Here is a 23,626-nt window from a genome sequence, read left to right as displayed (position 1 = left end):
GTTGGGGTTACTACAGGAGACGACCATGTGCAACCCTGTGCATGTGGCAGGTGAGGCCTTGGATGAGGGACTCCACGTGGGGCGAGGAGGTCGAAGATGGATAGCCGGTTATGCAGAGGTATCTGTAGTGGTGGTTGAGGAATCTCCTCCACAGGATATTGGGAAATCTACACTTCATAATGATTTTTGTCCAGGTGTCCCATCTATCGCCGAGCCCGAGTATGATTCGGATGGGAATGTTCTTACCGATGGAGATATACCGTCGGATTCATCTTCATCCTTGGGTTTGGATGCTGAGGAGTGATCAGCATGCTTTTGCACCATAGGTTGACTAGGGTACTTTTTACTCTTTCTAGGAGAGGTTTTTTCCCCCATGTATTTTTTTCTATTTATTCTATTTGCTTTGTATAGCACTTTTTGTGCTCATGATATTAGAATCCAAATGACAGACACATGTGACATTATCCCTTGATTGGGATTTATGATTCATTATTTGTATCTACTTAGAAGTTGGATTTTCACTGTTCCAATCATCGTGTGAACTTTATTTGGGTATGTGTAGACTAGGGACTTTAAAACTCCATAGATTATAGACTTGAGAATTAATGTTTGGGTGCACTGTGTTGTGAGTGTCTTGATTATGGAGTCTGAGTCCAGACTCTAGTAGTTTGTATATGTACGACTCAATTGCTAGCATGTTCAATGTGTGCAAACTTCACTTCTTACTGTCTATCAAAAGATATTATACATTATATATATATATATATATATATATATGGATTCGCACACCCTAATGATGCAAAGACACATCATGTATCCTTATCATGCTATTGATACATGATGTGTCTATTTGCATCATTAGGGTGTGCGAATCTATATATATATATATATATATATATGTATGTATGTATGTATGTATGTATGTATGTATACATACATACATATATATATATGTATGTATGTATGTATGTATGTATGTATGTATGTAATATATATATATATATATATATATGTATGTATGTATGTATGTATGTATGTATATGGATTCGCACACCCTAATGATGCAAATAGACACATCATGTATCAATAGCAATAGGAATAGGGCTTACCTTCCTTACCTTGCCTTCGTATATATATATATATATATATATATATATATATATGATTTTAACATTGAAAATTACTTAACAACGTTTTTTTAACGTACTTTATCGTCGTCAACATTCTGTACCACGTACTAAACTTGCACCTTCTGGTATGTTTGGAACTACCCTGCAGCATTTAGGACATCATCAGCATCATCATCCTCATCATCATCATCACCATCCGCATGATAAGCAGTATGAAGGGCATGGATGACGAGTCGATAGCCAACAAGGCTATGTGAAAAAACAGTATTTTTCCAGCCCTAAAAAGGGATTTTTCTGGGTATTTTATGTTTTATTTGGGTTTTTTTTTTTTGTCTTGGCTGCTGGCCTACACCTTTTAGGTTGACCGACTAGCAACCCCCCCTTAGTATATATATCCTTGCCTATCATTCATCATTGGTGTACCACTTCATTGTCATATCCGGTACCATATGGCCACTACCCGGGACAGCAGCCCCCTCTGCTACAGGCCACCGTGGGACGGCAGCCCTCTCTGCTATCATCTGCGTTTTACATCTGCTGGTACAGGCCGCCTACATCAGGGTTGACATCAGCGTTTACATCTGTTGGTACAGTTCGCCTACATTAGGGTTGACTTCAGCATTAACAAAATGAACATCCTTTTACATCAGCGTTTCACATCAGGTTTACATCAGCCTTCATCAGTGCTTACATCTGGGCTGACATCAGCGTTTATCTTCAGCCTTACATCAGCCTTACATCAGGGCTCACATCAGTGCTTACGTCAATCAACATATCATCTGTGTTTTCATGGGACAGCAGCCCCCTTCGCTATACATAGAGCATATCAGCGTTTTTGCCTCAGCTCTCACCATCGGGACAGCAGCCCACTCTTTGCTTCATCATACCATCGGGATGACAGCCCACTCTCTGCTTAGCTTCACCATCGACATCACGTCAAGTACGCAACACCCGTGTCACCAGAGCTTGCACCACTCGGGATGGCAGCCGTCTCTGCTCCTCACCACCCTAGGTACGTAGCACCCGTGTCACCAGAGCTTGCACCACTCGGGACGGCAGCCCTCTCTGCTCCTCACCACCCTAGGTACGCAGCACCCGTGTCACCAGAGCTTGCATCACTCGGGACGGCAGTGCTGTCTGCTCCTCGCCACCCTTTAGGTACGCAGCACCCTTGTCATCAGAGCCTGCACCCTTCAGGTATGCAGCACCCTTGTCACTAGAGCTTGCACCACCACCATCACTCGGGACAGCAGCCCTCTCTGCTCTTCATCTACCACCTTAGGTACAGCAGCACCCTTGTCATCAGAGCTTGCATCACCTCATCTTCCACTGTCACTACCACCTCGGAGTGCCTCTGCATCCACCGATGCAAGCCTTTGATACCGACCACCTCTCGGAGTGCTTTGCCTCACATCGACGCTAGCCTTCGTCACCAACCGTGCTTCAGCTCTGCTTCCGCATTGGTCTTTCTTCTCTCAGTCACCTCATATCAGAGGGCTCTTGTACATATTTGAATCACCTCATCTTCCGCCGCCACTACCACCTCAGAGTGCCTCTGCATCCACCGATGCGAGCCTTCGACACCGACCACCTCTCGGAGTGCTTTGCCTCACATCGACGCTAGCCTTTGTCACCGACCGTGCGTCAGCTCCGACATCATCTCTGCTTTCGCATTGGTCTTTCTTCTCAGAGTCACCTCATATCATAGGGCTCTTGTACATATTTGCACTCACCATTATATATAGACTCACTCACATATTTCATGTTGTGTTGTTTTGCTCTGATTTCTCGTACATCTGGTCCTTTCGTCCTTTTGTCCTCACAGGCTGTCCTACATCAGTCGGCACCTAGTAGGGCATCTAGGCAACAAGCGGCCAAGTGCTTGTAAGTTAGCTAGCAGTGTGGGCAGAGCATTGAAGGAAAGCGCATCATTTAAAGGATATTATATGAATACTATTTGTCCAAGAACTGGTCGACAACAGCAGGAACTGGCCGGCCAACACCTTCTTCAACATGTATATAAGCATAAAGCCATCATTTGCATTGATACATCGTTCATTCACATCATTTGAAGAAGTTAGAAGTCAGCATTAGCATGTAGAATGCGAGATGTCATCCCTTTGGGATGGACCAATAGATGTACAGTCTTTCAGTCACCGTTTTGTACTATAATACAAATAAAACCCTGATACCAACTATCTCTCTCCTGTGTCTTAATCATGTTTAATTAGCATCTTGTTCTTAATACAGCTTAGGGTTGTGGATCAGTAGAGCAAGGCTTCCATGCATGCAACATCTAATCCATAATAATGGAAGTAATATTTACAAAGGTTGTTTGCAAAATGAATACTATTTTCCCAAAAGGTGATTTTTGTAACCCAAGTTGACAAAGAAACCTTGCTTTGCTCAATTGCTGGTTGCTTCCTCCCGTTCAATCATACCTTTGTTGCATGCTACACCCTTCTCTTGGTTGCTCTTGGTCGGTCGACTGCTGATTAACAAAACTCAATAATGGACCTTATAATATTGCCGCGTTGTCCACCTCACGGCCACTCGTGGGCCAAAACGTGCTCAACCCATTGTACTTGACCTACGGATGTTGAGTCCTGTCCTTCCTATGGACACCCTCCTCCGGACAAATGTTGCAGCCATCATCTTCCAAGTCCAAGGAAATAGCTTCCTCCTTGTGCAAAGACTTATCAACTGTCCGATGTCGTATCCTTTAATGCAGACATATCCAATTGACATATCCTTTGCACAATGATTGAAGAAACCACCAATGGTGTTGAAGACTTGTCAACTAACACCTTTGATGTTTGTGAATAGCCTGTTGTTAGAATACGCAGCGGAGATGATGACCAAATCTGGGAACACGAGAGCAAACACAACGCAGAAAAACAGCACAAGAGAGGGAGAGAGATAGAGGCATGTAACTCTGCTCTATATACACAAAGAAGATCCCGAATATGATACAAAATGTGGCAAGGGTTGTGGGGCCATTTTATATGGCCCCATACAGTAGTTGGCCTGCTGCAAAGGTAGTCGACAGGCTTTGAATCTCCACGACCAGCCACATACACCAGTCGGCCAGCTGTCCTGAGTCGGCCAGCACCACAACTGAAGTCGGGTACTTGCAGGTCCAGTCGGCCAGAAGATAGAGCCTCCTGCCAGCTCAAGACTGCCATCCAAGCCACAGAAAAATGGAAAAAATGCGGGGAAAAATTACGGGGAGTGAGGAAAAATGAGAAAACACCTACAATGGGCGGGAACACCCACAACAGAGGCCGTGGTGTCCACATAAAGATAGGAGATGACTTCTAACACCCCCTCTCAGCTCCTGGCTGTGAAACCAACCACAGGGAGCTGGGGTGCTGCCTGAGCAAATCCTGAGATAGCGACTTCGTGAAGAGGTCCACCGTACTGTCCTCCGTCGAACAGAACTCTAGCAAAATGTCATCAGCAACGATATGTTCACGAACAAAGTGCCTCTGGATGACCATGGGTTCCTCCAGTGGAAGCCCAATCCTGCAATGCAACCTTTGCAACCTCACCACCTCACAAGCACCATCATAAGCAGCCCGGTACTCTGCCTCTGTCGACGACAAGGCAAAAGATGACTGCCCCGTACTGCTCCATAAAACTGCTCCTGGGCCTGAAATAGATCTTCTCGTGTCCGGATCTCCTCCCCAAACTGAGTCACTCCAACCGTGGAGTCGGACTCCATCAATCAATCCCCCTCTTGTGTAAAAGAGTTCATGATCCTTCGCATGTTGCAGAAACCACAAGATACGCAATCCTGTCTCCCAAAGAGTCATCTGCAACCATGAGCTCAACTTCCTCATGAGGAAGCTCACGTCCAATCTGGTGTCCATCAACCAAATCAATGAAACATTCTGCTTCCGAGTCAAAGAGGCATCACACTGCTCACAAGGATCAACACCTGTTACGGTGCAAAGCCAAGTCCTGGAAACCTGCTGAAAACCACGCAAGGCCTTTTGGAACCTGTTGACCACCCCCTCTGAATCCGGAACCACAAAGCCTGGAGTATGTACCTCCTCTTGCAAGTAATCAACTGCCACCTGCCTGGCTTTTCGAGAGGTCCCCATGGAAAGAACATCCTCATCTACAGGAGTTTCTTTGTCCCGAATACTACGAGACATCAGAGCATAAGTTACCTGTTCAGTTCCCTTTGACTGACGAACACAAGAACCACCAACATTAGTACTGGAAAGGTCCTGCCAACTGCTGCCATCAACTGGCAAGCTATCCTCCATCTGGTTGCGGAGAGCCTGCACCTGCAACGTATCCACACTTAAGTGGCCATTACCAGACTGCCACTCATCACAAACTTGAGGACCTGGGAGAGAGAGAGTGCTGAAAGCTTGTAAACTCCATTCTCCACTCCGCCTTCCCAAACTACATGGCCTGCTGCTTTGTCTCGAAGAGCAACAAAATGCTCATCAAACTCCACTCGTACGCCAGTCTTGCAAACTTGATGCACTAACAACATATGAAAACCAAGTGACGGAACATACAACACCTGGGAGGAATGCTTCCCTCCTCTGCCACCATCGGGAACTATCTCCAACTTGCTCTCACTGTGAATTGGGATAGTGGATGTATCCCCAGTAAGAATGTGATCAGAATACTTGCCGAGATCCTGTAAATCTGAACGGGAAGGAGTCATGTGCTTGGAAGCACCACTGTCTAGAATCCACTCCCGAGTATCCGTTGCGGAGAATCGTCCAACCTCCTCCCTGCGTGAAGAAAATGAAACATCGGTGTCCATCACCTCCAGGTGCACAAGAGCCGGAGTCTTCATGATTGCTGCTGAGGAATCTTCACCCTTCTCGGTCTTCCGCTTGGGACACTGCCTCCAATAGTGGCCTTTCTTGCCACAATCATTACTGGTCCTCTCTGCCTTTAGTTTCTCGCGGTCAGCGACGGACTTCTTCTCAGAAGACTTCTCCGATGAAGCCTTTCCTTTGCCCGTGTTACGGCCTTTCGACCGTTGGCCAGTTAAGGCCTCTGAACCTCCACCCTAAGGAGGGTTCGTGAATCGTTCCTCCTGGTCCAAGACCATGGGCACAAGCTCCTCCCATGTGATGGTGTTGAGCGTGCCACTAGTAATCAAAGACGAGTAAAATGCTGATTACTGAGAGGGCAGGTGTGACAGCAACGTTATGGCCATGTCCTCAGACGATATCTCCTTCCCAACCTGAAGAACTTCCTGCTGAAGAGCCTGTAGCTTGTTGATATGCTCCCGCATCGTCAACGACTTTGCAGGGCTCATAACCCGCATCTCTACTTCCAAGGAAATCCTCTTCATGGGCGACACTCTGTTGTAAAGAGAAGCCAAATGCTGTCATATACCTCTGGCCAGCGTCATATGCTTTACATGATTGATTACTTGTGGTGTGCAGTTGAGGAAGATAAACGAACGGACCTTGGCGTTGACACGATCCCACATCTGTGCCTGTGCCTCCCGGTCCTTTTGGATCGACGGTAACTCCCCTTCCTCTACTTCCGGTCGTGGAACCCCAACAACGATGAAATCAGCAAGGTCGTTAGACTCCAGAATAGATTCCATCATAACCTTCCATATGCCATAGTTGTTCTCGTCCAACTGACGGTCCACCGGGAATGTGGGGAGTGTAGGGATCTTCACATGCCTCTCGGCCATCTCTAACAGATCTGCCATTGCGGGGATATACTCTGAAAAAGGGTGGGTGGGTAGGAACAAAGAAGAACTTACACCTTCAAGTGGCTGTCCAGCAAATCAGCCTGCCGTCCTGTTGCTTCTCCTCTTCCCAAACAGTCCCCTACAGTCCACCAATCAGCAACACAACAGTCCCCCTCTTGCTCACACAAATCCCAAAAACTATTTAGAGCCTAGGGCTCTGACACCATGTCAGAATGCGCAACGGAGATGATGACCAAATCTGGGAACACAAGAGCAAACGCAATGCAGAAAAACAGCACAAGAGAGGGAGAGAGATAGAGGCGTGTAACTCTGCTCTATATAATATTGAATAAACATTACAATTTAGTATTCACTTGGCACTAGAGACGACTGTGCATGCTGCAAGCTCTCTCTTTATCTTTTGGAAAACATGATAGTATTTCCATGGTAGATCCCTCTATATTTGTGACACGCAAGAGGATAAAGAGGGGTTTCAAGACTACGGTGATGCCATGTACTTCTGTCGAGAACTCCTCATCAATCAGCTCATCCATTTCTTGCAATTAGAGACATTGTCTGTGACTGCTTGCACCACATTCTGTACCCCCACCTCCACAATAGCCTGATGAATGTGGTGACATATAAAATCAGTTGTGATCCGCTCTCGTGCCTTGGAATAGAGAGTCACATGTACAACACACAATTACTTGAACTACTGTGTATTCAAGTACAAAAAAATGAGAGAGAACAGTACTCTCCAAGTATAAAATGATACTGAAAATGTAGGCCTCTTATCTCAGCCCAAACACTACTGAAGATTACCGTTAGATCAACCCTAGTGTAGAGAAAATGAGAGAGAACAGTACTCTCCAAGTATAAAATGATACTGAAAATGTAGGCCTCTTATCTCAGCCCAAACACTACTGAAGATTACCGTTAGATCAACCCTAGTGTAGAGAAAATGATCCTGGGAATCACTGAGAAGATATGGGACGTGGAATTGAATATTCCATGCATGCTTATATAGTGCCTAGAAGACCTAGTCGGCATGCTGTCGGCCTCTAGAAAGGACCCATGACCAGCATAAATACCTCTTATCACATGTGTGGGTGTTCATAGTTTTGCCCGACATGCCCATCATATAGGCGCTTCTGATCTGGCCCGCCTGACTGCTTCAGAGGGCTGCCCGCAGCATGGCTGACCTACCCTTGACCCATTCCAGTGCTGTCCAGTCAGCCTAGCTGGTGCCCGTGGGTCCAGGTATTCACAGTCACACGTTTGCTTTGTAAGCAGCTTGCTTTTTTTATAGGCCTCACATTAGGGCATCGCAATCTCAACTTGGCTACCCCTAGCTTAATGTCAGCATGCATCTAAGGGGATGCCATGATGCATGTGATAGGTGATTGACTGTAACACACAACAATTTTGTCTATCATTTGTTGGTAATTGACAATAGTTTGTCACCTTATGTGCTGAGTTTTGCAATGTTTGGGCTTTAGATCATTCAAAGGTGCTGTATGTTCCCTGGATTGAAGATAAGCAAGGCCATATGAAGTTTTTCCACATCACCTCCAATCAGGATTTGATTGCAAACTCGATGGGGATCTTGGAGCCAATCCCAGTTGATAGCCATGGGATTCCCCGAGAAGATGGTATTACTTGCATTTTTATCAATTTATGAACTTTAGACCTATCGTGAAGCTTCGGTTGGTGTAGTATAGAAGTATCAAATGGATGCAATGCCATGTCCAGTGATCATTTTTTTGCACAATGTGATTGCAGTAACACAGGTTAATGAGCCAGTAGATCTAGTTCTGTTGCCTGGTATGAAGATTTTGCTCTTCCTAGTCCTTGCTCTTTCCTACACTTCATGATTTTGAGAGGGATCATTTCTCTAAGGACTTTTGAAACAGTTCACTTCTCTGCATTTTGATGTGTGCGCATCTGTAGGGCTAGCGTTTGATCGAGCTGGGCGGCGGCTTGGTCGGGGTGGTGGGTGCGTTTCCGTCTTTCTTTAGTGTTATTTGGCAGACTTGTAGCTGGTTTATTTATGTGTATGTTATAATTCTATTATCGTGACACCTTATCTGATGGATTTTTTTGACTTCATAGGTACTATGACGTTTTCCTAAAGAAGTACCTGCTCCATGTTGAAGAGAAAGGCTGGAAGCCTCCATTATTGGGTAATTAGCCCTCCCTTTTCTCATTGCTGCTACCCTTATTTAAGTTCATGATGTTGTTATTGTGCCTCTTACTGAGGTGATGCAAGAATAATAATTATGGATAATATTGGTGCCTTTTGTCCCCTTCTTATAATGTTCCGTCCTTTGCCTCCCCCCTCCAAAATTCCAAACTCTCTGGCATCCCATACCAACAAAACCCACTATCCCGGTGTACGGCTAAATCAAGACCCAGGCCTTGCTTGGGTCGCGATCCTTAGGCAGTCTTCCCTGTGAGGCATACCACGTATGCGGCAATAACTAAATTATATAGGCTTTCTTTTAAATAAAAGCACACCTATTACACTAGCCCATGCGGGAAGTGACCCATGAGTCACTTATAACCTTGAGTACCCCCGTGAAGGGCGGCCCGGCGGCCCACAGGTATAAGCCTAACGCCAAATATAATGGCCAGCCATGTGATGACCTTTAGGGCCAAAACATGTTGCCTCCAGGTCAAGGGAAATGATATGGTTGGCCTCTTGATGTGAGATTCAAGAGAGGGGTGTCTAAGCTGTACTCAAAAGGGGGGAGATGGTCCATCTGAAGGCCATGTGAATCAAATCATCTAGTGATTGAGCGCTAGGAGCTACTCTGTCCCTCGTATGCAAGCTGTTTGGAGGACTCAAGTGCGAGTCTTGAGAGGCAATCTCTGTCAAGAGTGTAGACACAGTACATGTGTTGGGTTTTGGAGTTGTCATGTGTGTGTACCCGCTTGTGTCTATGTGTGAACAGTCTTGTATGTGTGTGTGAAGAGTCACTTATGTGAGTAAGTGCGTGAACAATCTCTTATAGCTATTTTATGTGTGTGTGAAGAGTCACTTATGTGAGTAAGTGCGTGAACAATCTCTTATAGCTATTTTATGTGTAAAAGTGATAAGCAGTGATGTCATAGGCAGCTAGGCCTAGCCACGTGTGATTGCCCCAGTAAATGTGATGTGTCAAAAATATGGCTTTTAAGTTGATAAAAGCATGTACTTGGTGTAAGCTTTAACACCAATCAATAGAATAGCATTGAGTCCTACATTCTCTTGCTCTCTCATTTGAGCTTTGTCAGATTGCTCTCACTTTCTCTCTTTCCCTTGTCCATTCACCACCATTTACATCTTTATCCCCCGTAGCTTCTACGTCTCTAGTGTATAGTAGCATTGAATGCCTTCAATTGGTATTAGAGCGAGGTCAGGCCTGCCGCCTACTGCAACCACCTTAAGATCTTTGTCGAGATGGAGAGCTGTCACCTATAAAAGCATGATAAGGCTTTTAAGCGGCCATGACGAAATTGCCACAAATCACCTAACTGAGGGCCTGTAAGAGAGAGTGTTGAGAGTTTGTAAATCCCATTCTCCACTCCGCCTTTCCAAACAATGTGGCTCGTTGCCTTGTCTGAGAGAGCAACAAAATGCTTATCAAACTCCACCTGTATGCCGGTCTTGCAAACCTCATGCACTGACAAAAGATGAAAACCAAGGGATGGGACATAAAGAACTTGGGAGGAATGCTCCCCTTTGCCATCGGGAATGATCTCCAACCTGCCCTCACTGTGAATAGGGATAGTGGACTTGTCACCGGAGGAGTCATGTGCCTAGAAGCACCACTGTCTAGAATCCACTCCCGAGTACCCCTAGCAGTGAGTCCAACTGCCTCCTTGCTCGAAGAAGATGAAACTCCGGTGTCCATTTGTCACGTGCATCCCGCACTTGGATGCCACGTAGACATTTCTGTACAGAAGGTGCAGGACCTGGGATGGTGAACTGGTGCCATGTGAGCCCAGTCCGGGACGAGTCAGCCAGGGATCCATCTCAGATGTCCGAGGTCAGGTGTGCACTGTCCTGCACATGAAACAGTGCCAGTCCGCGCTGTGAGTCTCCCTCTAGAATGATGTCAGTGGTTCTGTGTATTTGGTATGGTACCGGATGCCAGATCACTGAGTAGATTATGTTTAGGACAAGGGGCCAGCCCATAGGGCTACCCCGGATCTGAGTGTGGGCATGGGAATGGTGTAGAACCACCCCCATGAGGGCCAGGAAGGCCCAGGCTGAACCCACCAGCCATGGAGGGGCTGTAGGACAGCCCTAGGGCACAGATAAGGCAATCTCCAGGAGATTACAGCCTTTGTATGGCTGTAGGGCATGTATGGGGCAGCCCATACAGGCTGCCCAGCCTTGGGATTGTGGACAAAAGTGGTGTCCAGCCAATCAGAAGCAGGCGCATCACTTTCAGCCTGTTAGGGAAAAAAGGTAGTATTTTTTGGGATTTAATTCAGCATTTATTGCTGAATTTCACCAGTCGTGGGACATAGTTGGTTTTTTCAGCTGGCCGACTGCTCCTCAGGAGGAGTATATATAGTGGAGGCCATAATCCCATCATTCATCTCATAATTCACCAAGTGCTCCAAGCAAACAAGGGCCAGGACAGCCAAGAACTTGCTAAAGCAAAGGGGTGAAGGACTGAAGGTCAAGGGCAGGTTTTCCAGCCAAGAAAAGGTCAAGTACTTTGTATTTGTTTTCAGATTTACATCATTCTAATAAAGCAAATACACCATCCGTGGTGGGGGCCCTACAAAGGGTAATTGGGACCCAATACTGTGTCCTCTCCATCTCTCCCTTCTCTCTCTATTTTCTGCACATCGTCTTTCAGTTTGTGCGTTAATTCTGTCGCGAAAAGAGTGCTGATTTCTGAGTTTTGAAGTACCGATCCTTCTCCGAAGCTTCCGCATATTACAGTGGTATCAGAGCCTACTTCAAGGACAAAGATTCAGCAAAGAAAACCAGAAAATTTTTTCGCTCGTGTGGTTGGTTTTTAGACGCCGGTGGACTACCCCTTTCGGAGTGACTCCTGTCCCTCGAAGGACGGTTGGTTTTTAGCCTCCGGAAGCCTCCGGAAGTCTCCCACACAGATAGTGGATGGTCAGATTGCGTTCCGGAAAGGAATTGCTTTTTCCCGCTATGGCGAGTTTCAGCGACGAGAGAGAACCAGAACCATGGGACCAGAGTGCACCAGGCAGCCCAGCTAGGGCACCCGGCTTGAGTGTCACAGACATGTTCCAGCAGATGATGCAAGCAATCGCAGACCAGACAACCAAGTTGGATGAGCAGAAGGCGCGGATTTTGGCTCTGGAGGAGCGTTCTCGCTCTCCAGCGTCGCGTTTTCCATCTCCTCCTCCCTCTCCTTCCGTATCCCAGATACCAGATCCTGGTCACAGGGACCCTCTCACGGGGTCACAGCCGCAGCCAAGCTCCTTGCTTGAGATGCAGATGCGTGCATTGGAGATTCGACAACGAGAAGACGACGCCATGCGACGAGTGGAACACGAGCGTTACCTCAGAGCTTTGGACGCCAGATTGACACCGGCGGCGCCCTCGAATCATTTTCCCGAGAAAATGAATTTCAGTAAGTATAATGGTAAACTCGATCCCACTACTCTTTATTCATGGTTACACCAGTTTGAAGCTTACTTTGTCGCAGTTAGGAAAACAGATATTGACAAAGTGATCTTAGCTAGTTGGTACTTGGAAGGTGAGGCCATTCCTTGGTGGACTCAGTGGGCTCATGCCCACACCAGAGCAGGTATGGCAGCTTATGTGTGGGACGAGTTTGTCCGCGACCTTAAGCAGCGGTTTCTACCGCCCCACTATCTTGAGCGACTCGAAGACGAGTTCAGGGGAGCGCGTCAGAACGCGCAACCAGTCCTTCAGTTTGCCAATAAAATTTCGACCTTGTGTCTGCAATTAGGCTTATCTGATACGGACAAGAAAGGGCAGTTTTTGTATGGCGTGGACACGCAAATCCAATGGGAGGTGCGTATGTTTAGGCCAGCCACCTTTGAGGACGCACTCTCGCTTGCGCAGAGTGCAGAAATGAAGCACAATGGTGGCAAGCCCAAGACTTCCCAGCCGGCTTCTCCCAAGGCTAACGCCTCGGGGGGCAAAAGCCAGAACCAGACGGGGTCTTCCCCAGGACAGAGCCCGGGAGCCTCTGGCTCCAAGAACTCGAACAATGCGTCTAAGCTTACTCCAGACCAGAAAGCGGAGGCAGGCAAGACAGGTGGCAAGTTGAGTGCTGAGGAGCTTGCTCAGTACAGGAAGGAGGGTAGATGTTTCTTTTGTCACACAAAAGGACATACTTCTCGGGATTGTCCGAAGAAGCCTCCAAAGGCCGCCGCCGCCTCCACAACTTCCGTGGTGAGCACAGCTCCCACACAGACCCCAGCGGCTACCCCTAGTACTTCAATCCCCGGTGCTTCAGTTGGAGCAATTATTAGCCGGGAGCTCGAAGATAAGCAGAGGGGCGCCCATGACTAGGAGTATGAGCGCAACGAATTGCTCAAGTCCTTTGGCTATATAGGTGGCCAGAGAGTCGTTGTCTTGTTTGACAGCGGCAGCATGGAGGATGTGATCACGGAAGAGGCCGCTAGGCGTGCCCGTTTCGAGCTAACTCCGGTGGACAAACAAGTTGAGGGTTTTAGCACAGGTATGACAACGAGCGTCAAGTATGAAGCTCTAGGTGCTAAGTTAGTGATTCAGGGCATAGAGTTTGTGCGTGACTTTATGGTTGCCCCTCTTGTAGGAGTAGACATAATTTTGGGTATCCAGTGGTTTCACAAGTTTCTTCCTGATGTCAAGTGGGACAAGCACACGTTCCAGATCGATCGGAATGTGTCAAACACCCCCGTGACCATTAAGTGTGAGCCAGGTATTCCAAACTTTCCGCTCATAAGCCACTTGCAGGCTAAGCGAGCAGTCAGGAAAGGCGCACAGTGTGCGATGATTTACATCCAGACAGCCCAAACGGTGGCCAGTGCTTCCGAGAAGTACTCGGTTCTCCATGAAAAGTTCCAGAAGATTTTTCTTCGGGACAGTCTCCCTCCCCAGCTCCCCCCGTCCAGACCGGAGGATCACAAGATTGACCTCCTCCCAGGCTCGGAACCCCCGAGCAAGTTTCCGTATTGCCTGAGATCGGGAGAGCCAGGCGTTAGTACGAGAGCGCCTGTCTGTGCGTGGTCTCGGAACACCAGTGTGGCGCTCTCCGCGGAGTCCAGTGAAAGCACAGGACCGTAGCGATTGGACCACACTAGTGGTCAATCTGCTTCGAGCTTCTACATCGAAATTCGAGTTATTTGTTTAGTACTGTTTTCATATGTATATGGACATGATCTGGTTCTCAGAACCCATGGAGCATTGTATTCTTTAAATACTCCCAATAAATATATCATATATTGAGGGGGGGGTCGGCCCGTTCCAGCCCCAGTGCTGGTGTCCATCTTTCCATTTCTGTTCATTTAATTTTCAAGTTGTTTTAAGTTGTCCATTTCATATTTGTGGTTTTAAAGTTGTGCTATTAAACGTGTAGGTGTCCAACTGAGTCTTTCCCACTTGACGGGATCGGTTTCATTGGTATCAGAGCACGGTTGTTTCCCTCTTCCTAGTGGGGAAACGAACCTGTGTACTGGACATCCCGCTTCTAGCAAACTTTGAACACAATGGACAGCCAAGGCAACCCTTTGGAAGTACCAAATTCGAGGGGTCCATCTAGTGCTTCTCGTGGGTCTGATGCCCTGCGAGGTAGACACAAGCCTCTTGAAAGGGTTCTGGATAGTGAATCCAAAGGTCAACTGTCTCCAGGAAAGACAGTTATGCTTGAACAAGACCCTGATGCTATGAGGGCTGAAATGGAACATATGAGAAAACTTTTGCAGGCTCAAGAGCAAGAATTGAAGTTTTTGCATGAAGATCCTCATCTGCAAAGTGCTATTGAAGCCAGGAAGGCTGATGCTATGGTTGATGTAACCTTTGAATCTATGGCTCGTGAAGTGGGCAAGAAACCAAGGGAGTTGGCACTTGCCTATCTCCTTCGCAAAGGTGATATCAAAGAGGGGGATGACGGAGAGCTAAAATTCAGAAATCCACCTCGTTTAAAGCATGGAGATCCTGCATCCCAGAGGTTGAAATCTTATATGCAAAAGGAAGAGGTGACTGTCACCTCTCGACATGCATCCTCTCCCCAAGGCACTAAGCCTGACAGATTTATGTATGCCAGTGCTCATGGAGGGCACGAAAGTCACATGCATGCAAGATATGTATCTCATGGTGACAGGTCTGCTTCCAGGAAAATTTTGCCTTCTGAGTTGTCTCATGGAGAGACCATGCCATATGCAGGTAAGTCACATGCATCTGAGCTTCGAGTTCGTGGAGCACATGCCACCGTGCCCCATGAAGCTTCTATGACGGCCCATGGAGCCCATGCAGACAGGGCTACCCCGTTGGATAAGGGGAAAAGAAAAAGAGAGGACCATGAGCCTCATGCCAGGAAGCTCAAGGAGTTCAAAGCAGGTGATAAATCTGTCAAATTTGATGTCTTTCATGGTGAACATGATGCCTCTAAGGTGTTAGCATTTGTGGCACAGTTCGACATTGCTTTTAGCGATGAGGACTTTACAGAAAAGTCGAAGGTGCGCCATGCTAGCATGTTTCTTAAAGGCACTGCTGCCCATTGGTGGATCACCGAAAAAATCACCAAGGATCCCATCTCTACTTGGAAGGAATTCAAAGATAGGTTTTATGCTCAGTTCTTGCCACCCAATGCAGAGCAAACTCTCACTCAAAAGTGGGACAGGCTGGAACAAAAAGATAACGAGAGTGTGCAACAGTATGTTAACAAATTTTGGAAAGTGTTGCTGGAAGTGACTCCCTTCATGCTAATCTCTGAGGAGGAAAGAAAGAGGAAGTTTCGTTCTGGATTGCAACCTGCTTATAGATCGGGTATTGAATTGCACCCAAAACATACGTTGCAACAACTCACAGCTTCTGCCCTTGCTACTGAGCAATTGGTGCTCAAGATCAAGCAAGATCAAGGAGGTTCCAAGGCGAAGGACAAGGCTGCCCCAAATCAGCAAAAGGGTGGACAGCCACCTAAAAAGAGCTTTCGGGAGCCTTACAAGGGTGGTAAAGCTGAAAATAAAGAACAGGGCCCAAGAAAGAACAAATTTGGATTAACCCCGGAGCAAAGAGAGCAATATGCTAAGGATGGAAAATGCTTTTCTTGTGGTAGCAAAGACCACATGTTTCGGCAATGCCCAGATCGCAAACCAAAGCACGAGGACAAGCACACTAAAGCAAATGTTCATGCAGTTCCTGATGTGCAAGGTAATACAGGTCATGATGCAAAAGAACGTATGGTTTGCAAGGCTTGGGGGCAAATCAAGGATCAGCCCGCACTTTTCATGTTTGATGACTGTGCAACTGACAATTTCATCTCTATGCAAATGGCAGCTGCATTGGGAATTGAGGTTGAAAGCATGGGACCTCAGATTGAAGCCGAAGCTGCATTCATTGGTAAAGAGGTGCAGGTTACCCCTTTGATTGGGAAGTTGCGTATTCATATACAGGGCTACCTTGACAATGAGCATTTCTTAGTTGCTCCTCTGAATGGATGTGATGTATTGTTGGGCAAGCCGTGGCACCATAGGCTTGAGCCCCGCAAAGACTACAAGTCCAATATGATTTCTTTTATGCATAAAGGCCGCATGCACTTTATTGATGCTGGCAAAGAAGGGGATTCTATCCCAGTTGTATCACACATCCAAATTAATAAAGCAATGAAAAAGAGTCTTTCAGCGTACTTGGTTTTTGTGCGTGATAGTCTTGTGCCAAATCATCAAAATATGGATGCTATGTCTAATGATAGGCTGAATTTTCTTAATGCATTCAAAGACTGTTTTGCTGACTCATTGCCAGGTGAACTACCTCCCCAAAGGCCCGAAGATCATTGCATAGATCTTGTGCCAGGTAGTTCTCCACCTAACAAACCCGCATACCGAGTGAGTGCCGCACAACAAGAAGAAATTATGAAGCAGGTTAACGAGCTTTTAGAGAAAGGTTTGGTTCAGCCCAGTTCCTCACCTTACTGCTCTCCTGTGCTTCTTGTTCAAAAGAAGGACGGATCATTCCGTATGTGTGTAGACTATAGAGCTTTGAACAAGCTTACCATCAAGAACAGATTTCCTATTCCACGTATTGATGATATCTTGGATAAGCTTGATGGCTCAGCTTGCTTTAGCAGACTTGATTTGAAGAGTGGTTATCACCAGATACGTGTGGTGCCACAAGATGTCCATAAGACTGCATTCAGGACAGCCTTCGGATTATATGAATTCTTGGTAATGCCTTTTGGTCTCACCAATGCTCCTGCTACTTTTAATCGTATGATGGATAGGATATTCCGACCCCATCGCAAGTTTACAGGAGTCTTCTTTGATGATATCTTGGTTTTCTCAAAGAATGAGCAGGAACACAGAACTCATTTGGTCACAGTGTTCGAAGAGTTGCGGAAGCATAAACTTTTCGTCAATGCCAAGAAAAGTGAGTTTTTCCTTTCAGAGATTCATTATCTGGGACATATTGTATCCAAGGATGGAGTTACAATGGATCCTGCAAAGATAGAGACTATTCGGAATTGGCCCGAATTGCAAAACGTACATCAAGTACGTAGTTTTCTGGGATTATGTTCATACTACAGGCGTTTCATAAGGCACTTTGCTATGATTGCAACTCCTCTACATGATCTCACGAAGAAGAAAACTGTTTTCAAATGGACTTCAAAGGAACAGGATGCTTTCTTGCAGCTCAAGCATGCGATCATATGTGGTCCAGTATTGATTGTTCCTGACTTGCACAAGTCATTCGTGGTTGAATGTGATGCTTGTGGTGATTGCATAGGAGCTGTCCTAAATCAAGAAGGGCATGCAGTTGCATACGAGAGTCGTCGTTTGCATGATGCTGAGCTTCATATGGATATCTATGAGAAAGAGCTCTTGGCTGTAATTCACGCCTTAAAGATTTGGAAACACTACCTTCTTGGGGCTGAATTTGTGGTCAAGACAGATCATCAAAGCTTGAGATACTTTCTATCTCAAACCAAGCTTTCAGAGAAGCAAATGAGAATGGCGAATTTTCTTTCCATGTTTCATTTTCAGATTGTGCATACTCCAGGAAAGAAAAATGTGGTGGCCGATGCACTATCTAGGAGGCCTTATATTGCTGCAGTCTCAGTGGCCTCTCATGGAGATCTATCTGCTATGAGAGATTTGTATCATTTGGATGCTGATTTTTGCCATATATGGACTGATTTGATGGCTGGTCATTCACATGCCTCTTATGTTATCAATGAGGGTTATCTCATGAAGGATAATTGCCTATGTGTGGTGAAGGATTTGCGTCCAAAGGTTATGGACGAATGTCACGCTCCACCTTATGCTGGTCATAGAGGTATTATGCCTACTACTCGCATGATTCAGAGGTATTTCTTTTGGCCAAGCATGCGTAAAGATATTGAGGCTTATGTGCGTGCATGTATTACTTGCCAAAAAGTGAAATTTGACAGGCAAAAGCCTCCAGGTTTGCTTCAGCCATTGCCTATTCCCTCGCAACCTTGGGAAAGTATCACGATGGATTTTATTATGGATTTGCCTAGATCCCAGCATGGGAATGATGCTATTTGGACTATTGTGGACAGGTTTAGCAAGCAAGCTCACTTCTTGCCCGTCAAGAAAACCATCAAAGCTGATCATATGATAAAGCTTTTTCTTGCTAATATTTTCAAGCATCATGGTATGCCTAAATCCATTGTTGGGGATAGAGATCCCAGGACTACAAGCCTATTTTGGAGGGCTTTGTTTGATAATATGGGTACTAAGCTTGAGTTTTCATCAGCTTATCATCCCCAAACGGATGGCCAAAGTGAAGCTGCAAATTCAGCTGTATTGGATTTATTGAAGTGTTATGTGGCAGATCAAAAGCATGCATGGGAGAAGTATCTTCCACTTGTTGAGTTTGCCTACAACAATACGATCCATGCTTCCACAGGAAAGGCTCCGTTTGAGATTATTTATGGCAGAGTGGTCTTGCCACCCATCCTTCGTACAAAGGATGAGATTTTTGCTGCTGATGAATATGTTCGTGACTTGGATGTTGCCTTTGGTCAAGTGCGGACAGCCATTGCAAGATCTCAGGATAAGCATAAAAAGGCTGCTGACAAGCATAGAAGGGACATGGAAGTCAAAGAAGGTGATTGGGTATTGCTGAAATTTGAGAAGGCTAGGCTTCGGAAGAGGCCAGGACGCGAAGGATCCTATCCTAAGCTTTCTCCTCGCTATTATGGACCCTTCAAGGTGATTCACAAAATCAATGAAGTGTCCTACAGGCTTGCTCTACCTAGTCATTGGAAGATTCACAATGCTTTTCACGTGAGTCTATTTCGGAAATATGTGGGGCCAGATCCTGATGAGCCTGTCACAGAAGATCCGCCAGAGATTGAAGAGCTTGAGGAGATCCTCCAGCCAGAACAGATTGTTTTTCACAAGGAGAGAAAGCTACCTGCAGGAAAGCTTTCCAGGAGATACCTTGTGAAGTTTAAAAATTATTTGCCTATTGATGCCAAGTGGGTAAATGAGGATTATTTTGCAGATTATCCACAATTGTTGCAGGCATATCTTGAGGCTTTTAAGTTGAGGTCAACTCTTTAGAAGCCCGGGGGGATGTCACCAATTGGCCGACCATTTGGTCCATTCCCACATTTTTGCGTCTCGTTCACTTGAGGCCAGGCCGGTGTCTCATGTGAAGAGGCCAGTATTTTGCTGACATGGACGGGAGCCAGACTGGTGCCACCCGTGTGTTAGCAGGATGGTGTCGTATGGACGGGAGCCAGATCAGTGCCACCCGTGTATGACCTGGACTGTGTTCGATCCATGGGACTGTCACGCCATGGAAGGGCCAGTATTCGTGCCGTGTTTTACCTATGGGACTGTCACACCTAGGGAAACTCGTGCCTGGAACTGCGTCTTACCTATGGGACTGTCACTCCATAGGAAGACCAGGTTGTTATGTTTTATGTCGAGCCAGTTTTGTGCCGACAAATATTTTGTACATGTTCCATGAACGGGAGATACGTCCATGTTACTTTTTGCACATGCACACATATTTTGCATGTTTGAAACTGTTTTCGCATGACATGTATTCGTGTGTTTGCCTGCCTGACGTGTTACTTACTGAGCGGGGACGCCTGCCAGTGAGTCGTGAAGTGTGCCCTGTATTCTGACGAGTTTCAGTGCATGTGAACAGGTGGTAAGTATATGGTACATGTTGTTTAATGTTATTAAATTCTAACCCTTTGATTTATAAGGTTAGGGGTCCACACTTATTTAAAAGTGGGCACCCCCTTTGGGCACCCACTTTGGGGCCAAGGTGGGGAGCCTCACTTTTAAGTGAGTGTGGGGGTGGGCATGGTCACCAACCCCCACTAGTCCCCTTCATGCATGCGTGGGAAAACTATAGTGGAAACTCCACATGAATATTATTAAAAAGGACTTCCTCCTTCAAGCGTGGGGATCCATCGTTGCTATTTGGCGTTGATTCATCACCCGGCAAGCTCCTACGTTGGTTGTCTCATCGGCTGCAAACCACCCTCTACACGGCTGTACCTTCTGCTGCCGCTGCTGTACCTGCCTCTCCCCAGGCGGCTGGCTGCAAACCACCCTCTACACGGCTGGAGTTTGCTGTCCTTGCTGTTGTACGACTGTCTCCACTTTCTCCCCAGGCGGCTGGCTGCAACCTGCACTGCAGGCGGCTGCATCATCACAGGCTGCAGTTAGGCGCCTATCTTCCATCAACCGGCTGTCTTCTTTCTGCAGGCGACTGTGCGACCAGCTTCAGTGGGCTGCTCCCCTTCTCCTGCAGGCGCCTACTCCTCTACCCGGTGGCTGTTGTATTGCTGCTCCTTCAAGCGGCTGCTCCTACAGGCTGTGCTGCCTGTTTTCTCTTACAAGGTGGTACATACTATTTCCATTGGTGTTCTACAAGGAGACTTCACAGCACACCTGGAAGACTTCATCCTACTACCAGTATTGGTTTCATATCAACCATCTACAAGTAAGTGATTTTCAGATTTGAGTAAAGTATTATATGTTTAAATCTGGTAAAAGATTCGTCCCGCTCGGCCTACACCCGTTCGGTGCCGGGTTGTCCAAGCTATATGGGCGAACCTCGGTCCAAAGGTGCTGAGATCGGGAGAGCCAGGCGTTAGTACGAGAGCGCCTGTCTGTGCGTGGTCTCGGAACACCAGTGTGGCGCTCTCCGCGGAGTCCAGTGAAAGCACAGGACCGTAGCGATTGGACCACACTAGTGGTCAATCTGCTTCGAGCTTCTACATCGAAATTCGAGTTATTTGTTTAGTACTGTTTTCATATGTACATGGACATGATCTGGTTCTCAGAACCCATGGAGCATTGTATTCTTTAAATACTCCCAATAAATATATCATATATTGAGGGGGGGGTCGGCCCGTTCCGGCCCCAGTGCTGGTGTCCATCTTTCCATTTCTGTTCATTTAATTTTCAAGTTGTTTTAAGTTGTCCATTTCATATTTGTGGTTTTAAAGTTGTGCTATTAAACGTGTAGGTGTCCAACTGAGTCTTTCCCACTTGACGGGATTGGTTTCAGTCGGTCAGGAGTGTGCCTGAGGTGCGGCCACCCCTATGAGTCTCAGCGACATTGCCTTTGGGATTGCTCGAAGGCTCAGCAGATTGGGCAGCGGATTCTCCGCATCTTTGTTATGTATAGGACATTGACCTAGGTCATCACTTGGGATACTCTCGCTTGGGCCACTGAGGCTAGAGTGGTCAGGACTTATGAGGAGGATGGGGGAGGACTAGCCCTTAAGGTCTCCCACCATCATATTGCAGCAGTACCAGTCACAGACCCACCGACAGGTGATTGGCGACCAGGCTCATGCTAGAGATGGGAGATTTGTAGTAGCACATCTGGCGTGCTAGATGCAGTGAGGCCATCAAGGATACCCACACTCCGTCAGGTGAGACCATCAAGAGCATATGGCTCGATATCATTCACACCCTCCGCGGATAATGGGGGAAGCTGCAGGGAGGTTCTGACCGTATGTAGAAGCGGCAGAAAGTCTTCTTGAGACTTTGGAGGCTTGGCCCTTTCCTCATAGATAGAGGCGGTGACCCCATTTGGCATTACAGACCACCTGTATGGTTGTTTCCCCCCTCCCCCCCCTCCCCCTGTATGAGATAGCCTTCTCCTCACAGAGCGGCAAGCCAGAGGAGAAGCATCTCTTCCCCTTTGATCATTTGTTTCCTGCCCTTATATGAGGCGAGATTGTAGACCACCTGTATGGTTGTTTCCCTCCTCCCCCCCCCCCTCCCCCTGTATGAGATAGCCTTCTCCTCACAGAGCGGCAAGCCAGAGGAGAAGCATCTCTTCCCCTTTGATCATTTGTTTCCTGCCCTTATATGAGGCGAGATTGTATCTAGCCCTTCATGGTTGTACTTAGCCCTTGTGGCTGTTTTTTCTTTAACTAATTGAAGGATCTTTTTCCCAAAAAAAAAATACAAGTGGGGGCAAGGGTGGTATGTATACCACCCTATGCTGCTGGTTGGCCAGCCCAAAAACAGCCAATAGCCACTGAAGAGATCCATGACTGAAAAACCTCCAGTCGGCTAGGATCATATCAGGTTGGCTAGCAATGCAACATGTCGGCCAGGAGAGAAAACAGTCGGGCAGCTCTCAGGATCCCCCACGACTAGCAAAACTGGGGAAAAAACATGGAAAATGAGGAAAAATGGAGACTACTCCTAACTGGGTAGGCACACCCACAACAAAGGCCCTCATTCCCTACTGAGTAATATGGTACAGACAGGAGATGACTGCTAACAGCTTTGCCAAGGAACTAATTTTAGCCTCCAATGTAGCTCCATAAATTTTTGCCAAAGTGTGCCCCATTATAATGGTTCAGTTGTCATTCGGATCCAGAGGGTCTCCTACTTCATTGAAAGGGACAAATGGTCATTGGTATTAGTGCTCTATGAGGGCAAAAACCCCTCACATAAGACCCTATTGAAGATCTGATCTGGAATGGGAGCCAAGACCGTGTAGCCATGTTTGAAATGCTTCGCGGAGGTCTTCATGATCCTTGGCTCTACCATTATGCAGATTTGGTGATGCTGGTAGTGCTGAAAGAGATGTGGAAGTGGAGTGTAGGGTGTGATTAAGTTAGGGGCGAGCTGATTTTAGATGTCATACAAGTGGTAGTCATAAGCTTTCCTGGTGAGGATTTGGGATGGGGATTGATGCCTTCTTTTCCTCATTGAGTCACCAGGTGTCCTAGCTTTCCACACTCGAAGAGTCGATTTAGCTCCACCTTGTGTTTCGCTAGAAATGTGTGTTTCTTTCAACATGAGATAATAAAAAGATCCTTGCATTCTGCATGCAGAGATCCGTTCGTATGCCCTTTTCTTGAGGATATGAAGCTGTGTGTCTTCGCACTCAGCATCATACCATGCGTTCTGGGGCCGTGAGGCCATTGGGAGGTGTAGTGGATTGGGTGGTATGGGGACGTGTCTTTGCACTCAGCATCATACCATCTGTTCTGGGGCCGTGAGGCTATTGGGAGGTGTAGTGGATTGGGTGGTATGGGGCAAGCTAGTGTGGGTGGAGACATGAAGAATGGTAGGTGAGATTTAGAAGAGATGATGAAAGATGGATGTTGGCAGGTATAAATGGTTGCTGTAGATTGAATATAGG

The 23,626-nt window shown here is 46.7% G+C and overlaps 1 protein-coding gene across 3 annotated transcripts in view; it reads left to right on the top strand.

The window, feature by feature from the left end:
* Positions 1–23,626, top strand: part of LOC147608094 (5-formyltetrahydrofolate cyclo-ligase, mitochondrial-like) — a 39,053-nt gene that overhangs the window by 6,043 nt on the left and 9,384 nt on the right. For all 3 annotated transcript variants that reach the window (XM_086789693.1, XM_086789694.1, XM_086789692.1), the window contains 4 exons: positions 8,313–8,465; positions 8,596–8,637; positions 8,764–8,809; positions 8,926–8,996. In XM_086789693.1, coding sequence (XP_086645819.1) covers positions 8,313–8,465; positions 8,596–8,637; positions 8,764–8,809; positions 8,926–8,996 — 312 coding nt within the window. The remainder of the gene's footprint in view (positions 1–8,312; positions 8,466–8,595; positions 8,638–8,763; positions 8,810–8,925; positions 8,997–23,626) is intronic.

The sequence above is a fragment of the Cibotium barometz genome, chromosome 54 (assembly GCF_041138505.1).
Source record: "Cibotium barometz isolate CiBa-2024 chromosome 54, ASM4113850v1, whole genome shotgun sequence".
NCBI lineage: Eukaryota > Viridiplantae > Streptophyta > Polypodiopsida > Cyatheales > Cibotiaceae > Cibotium > Cibotium barometz.
Note: the sequence above shows the minus strand (reverse complement) of the source record. Positions and strands in the feature narration are given on the sequence as shown.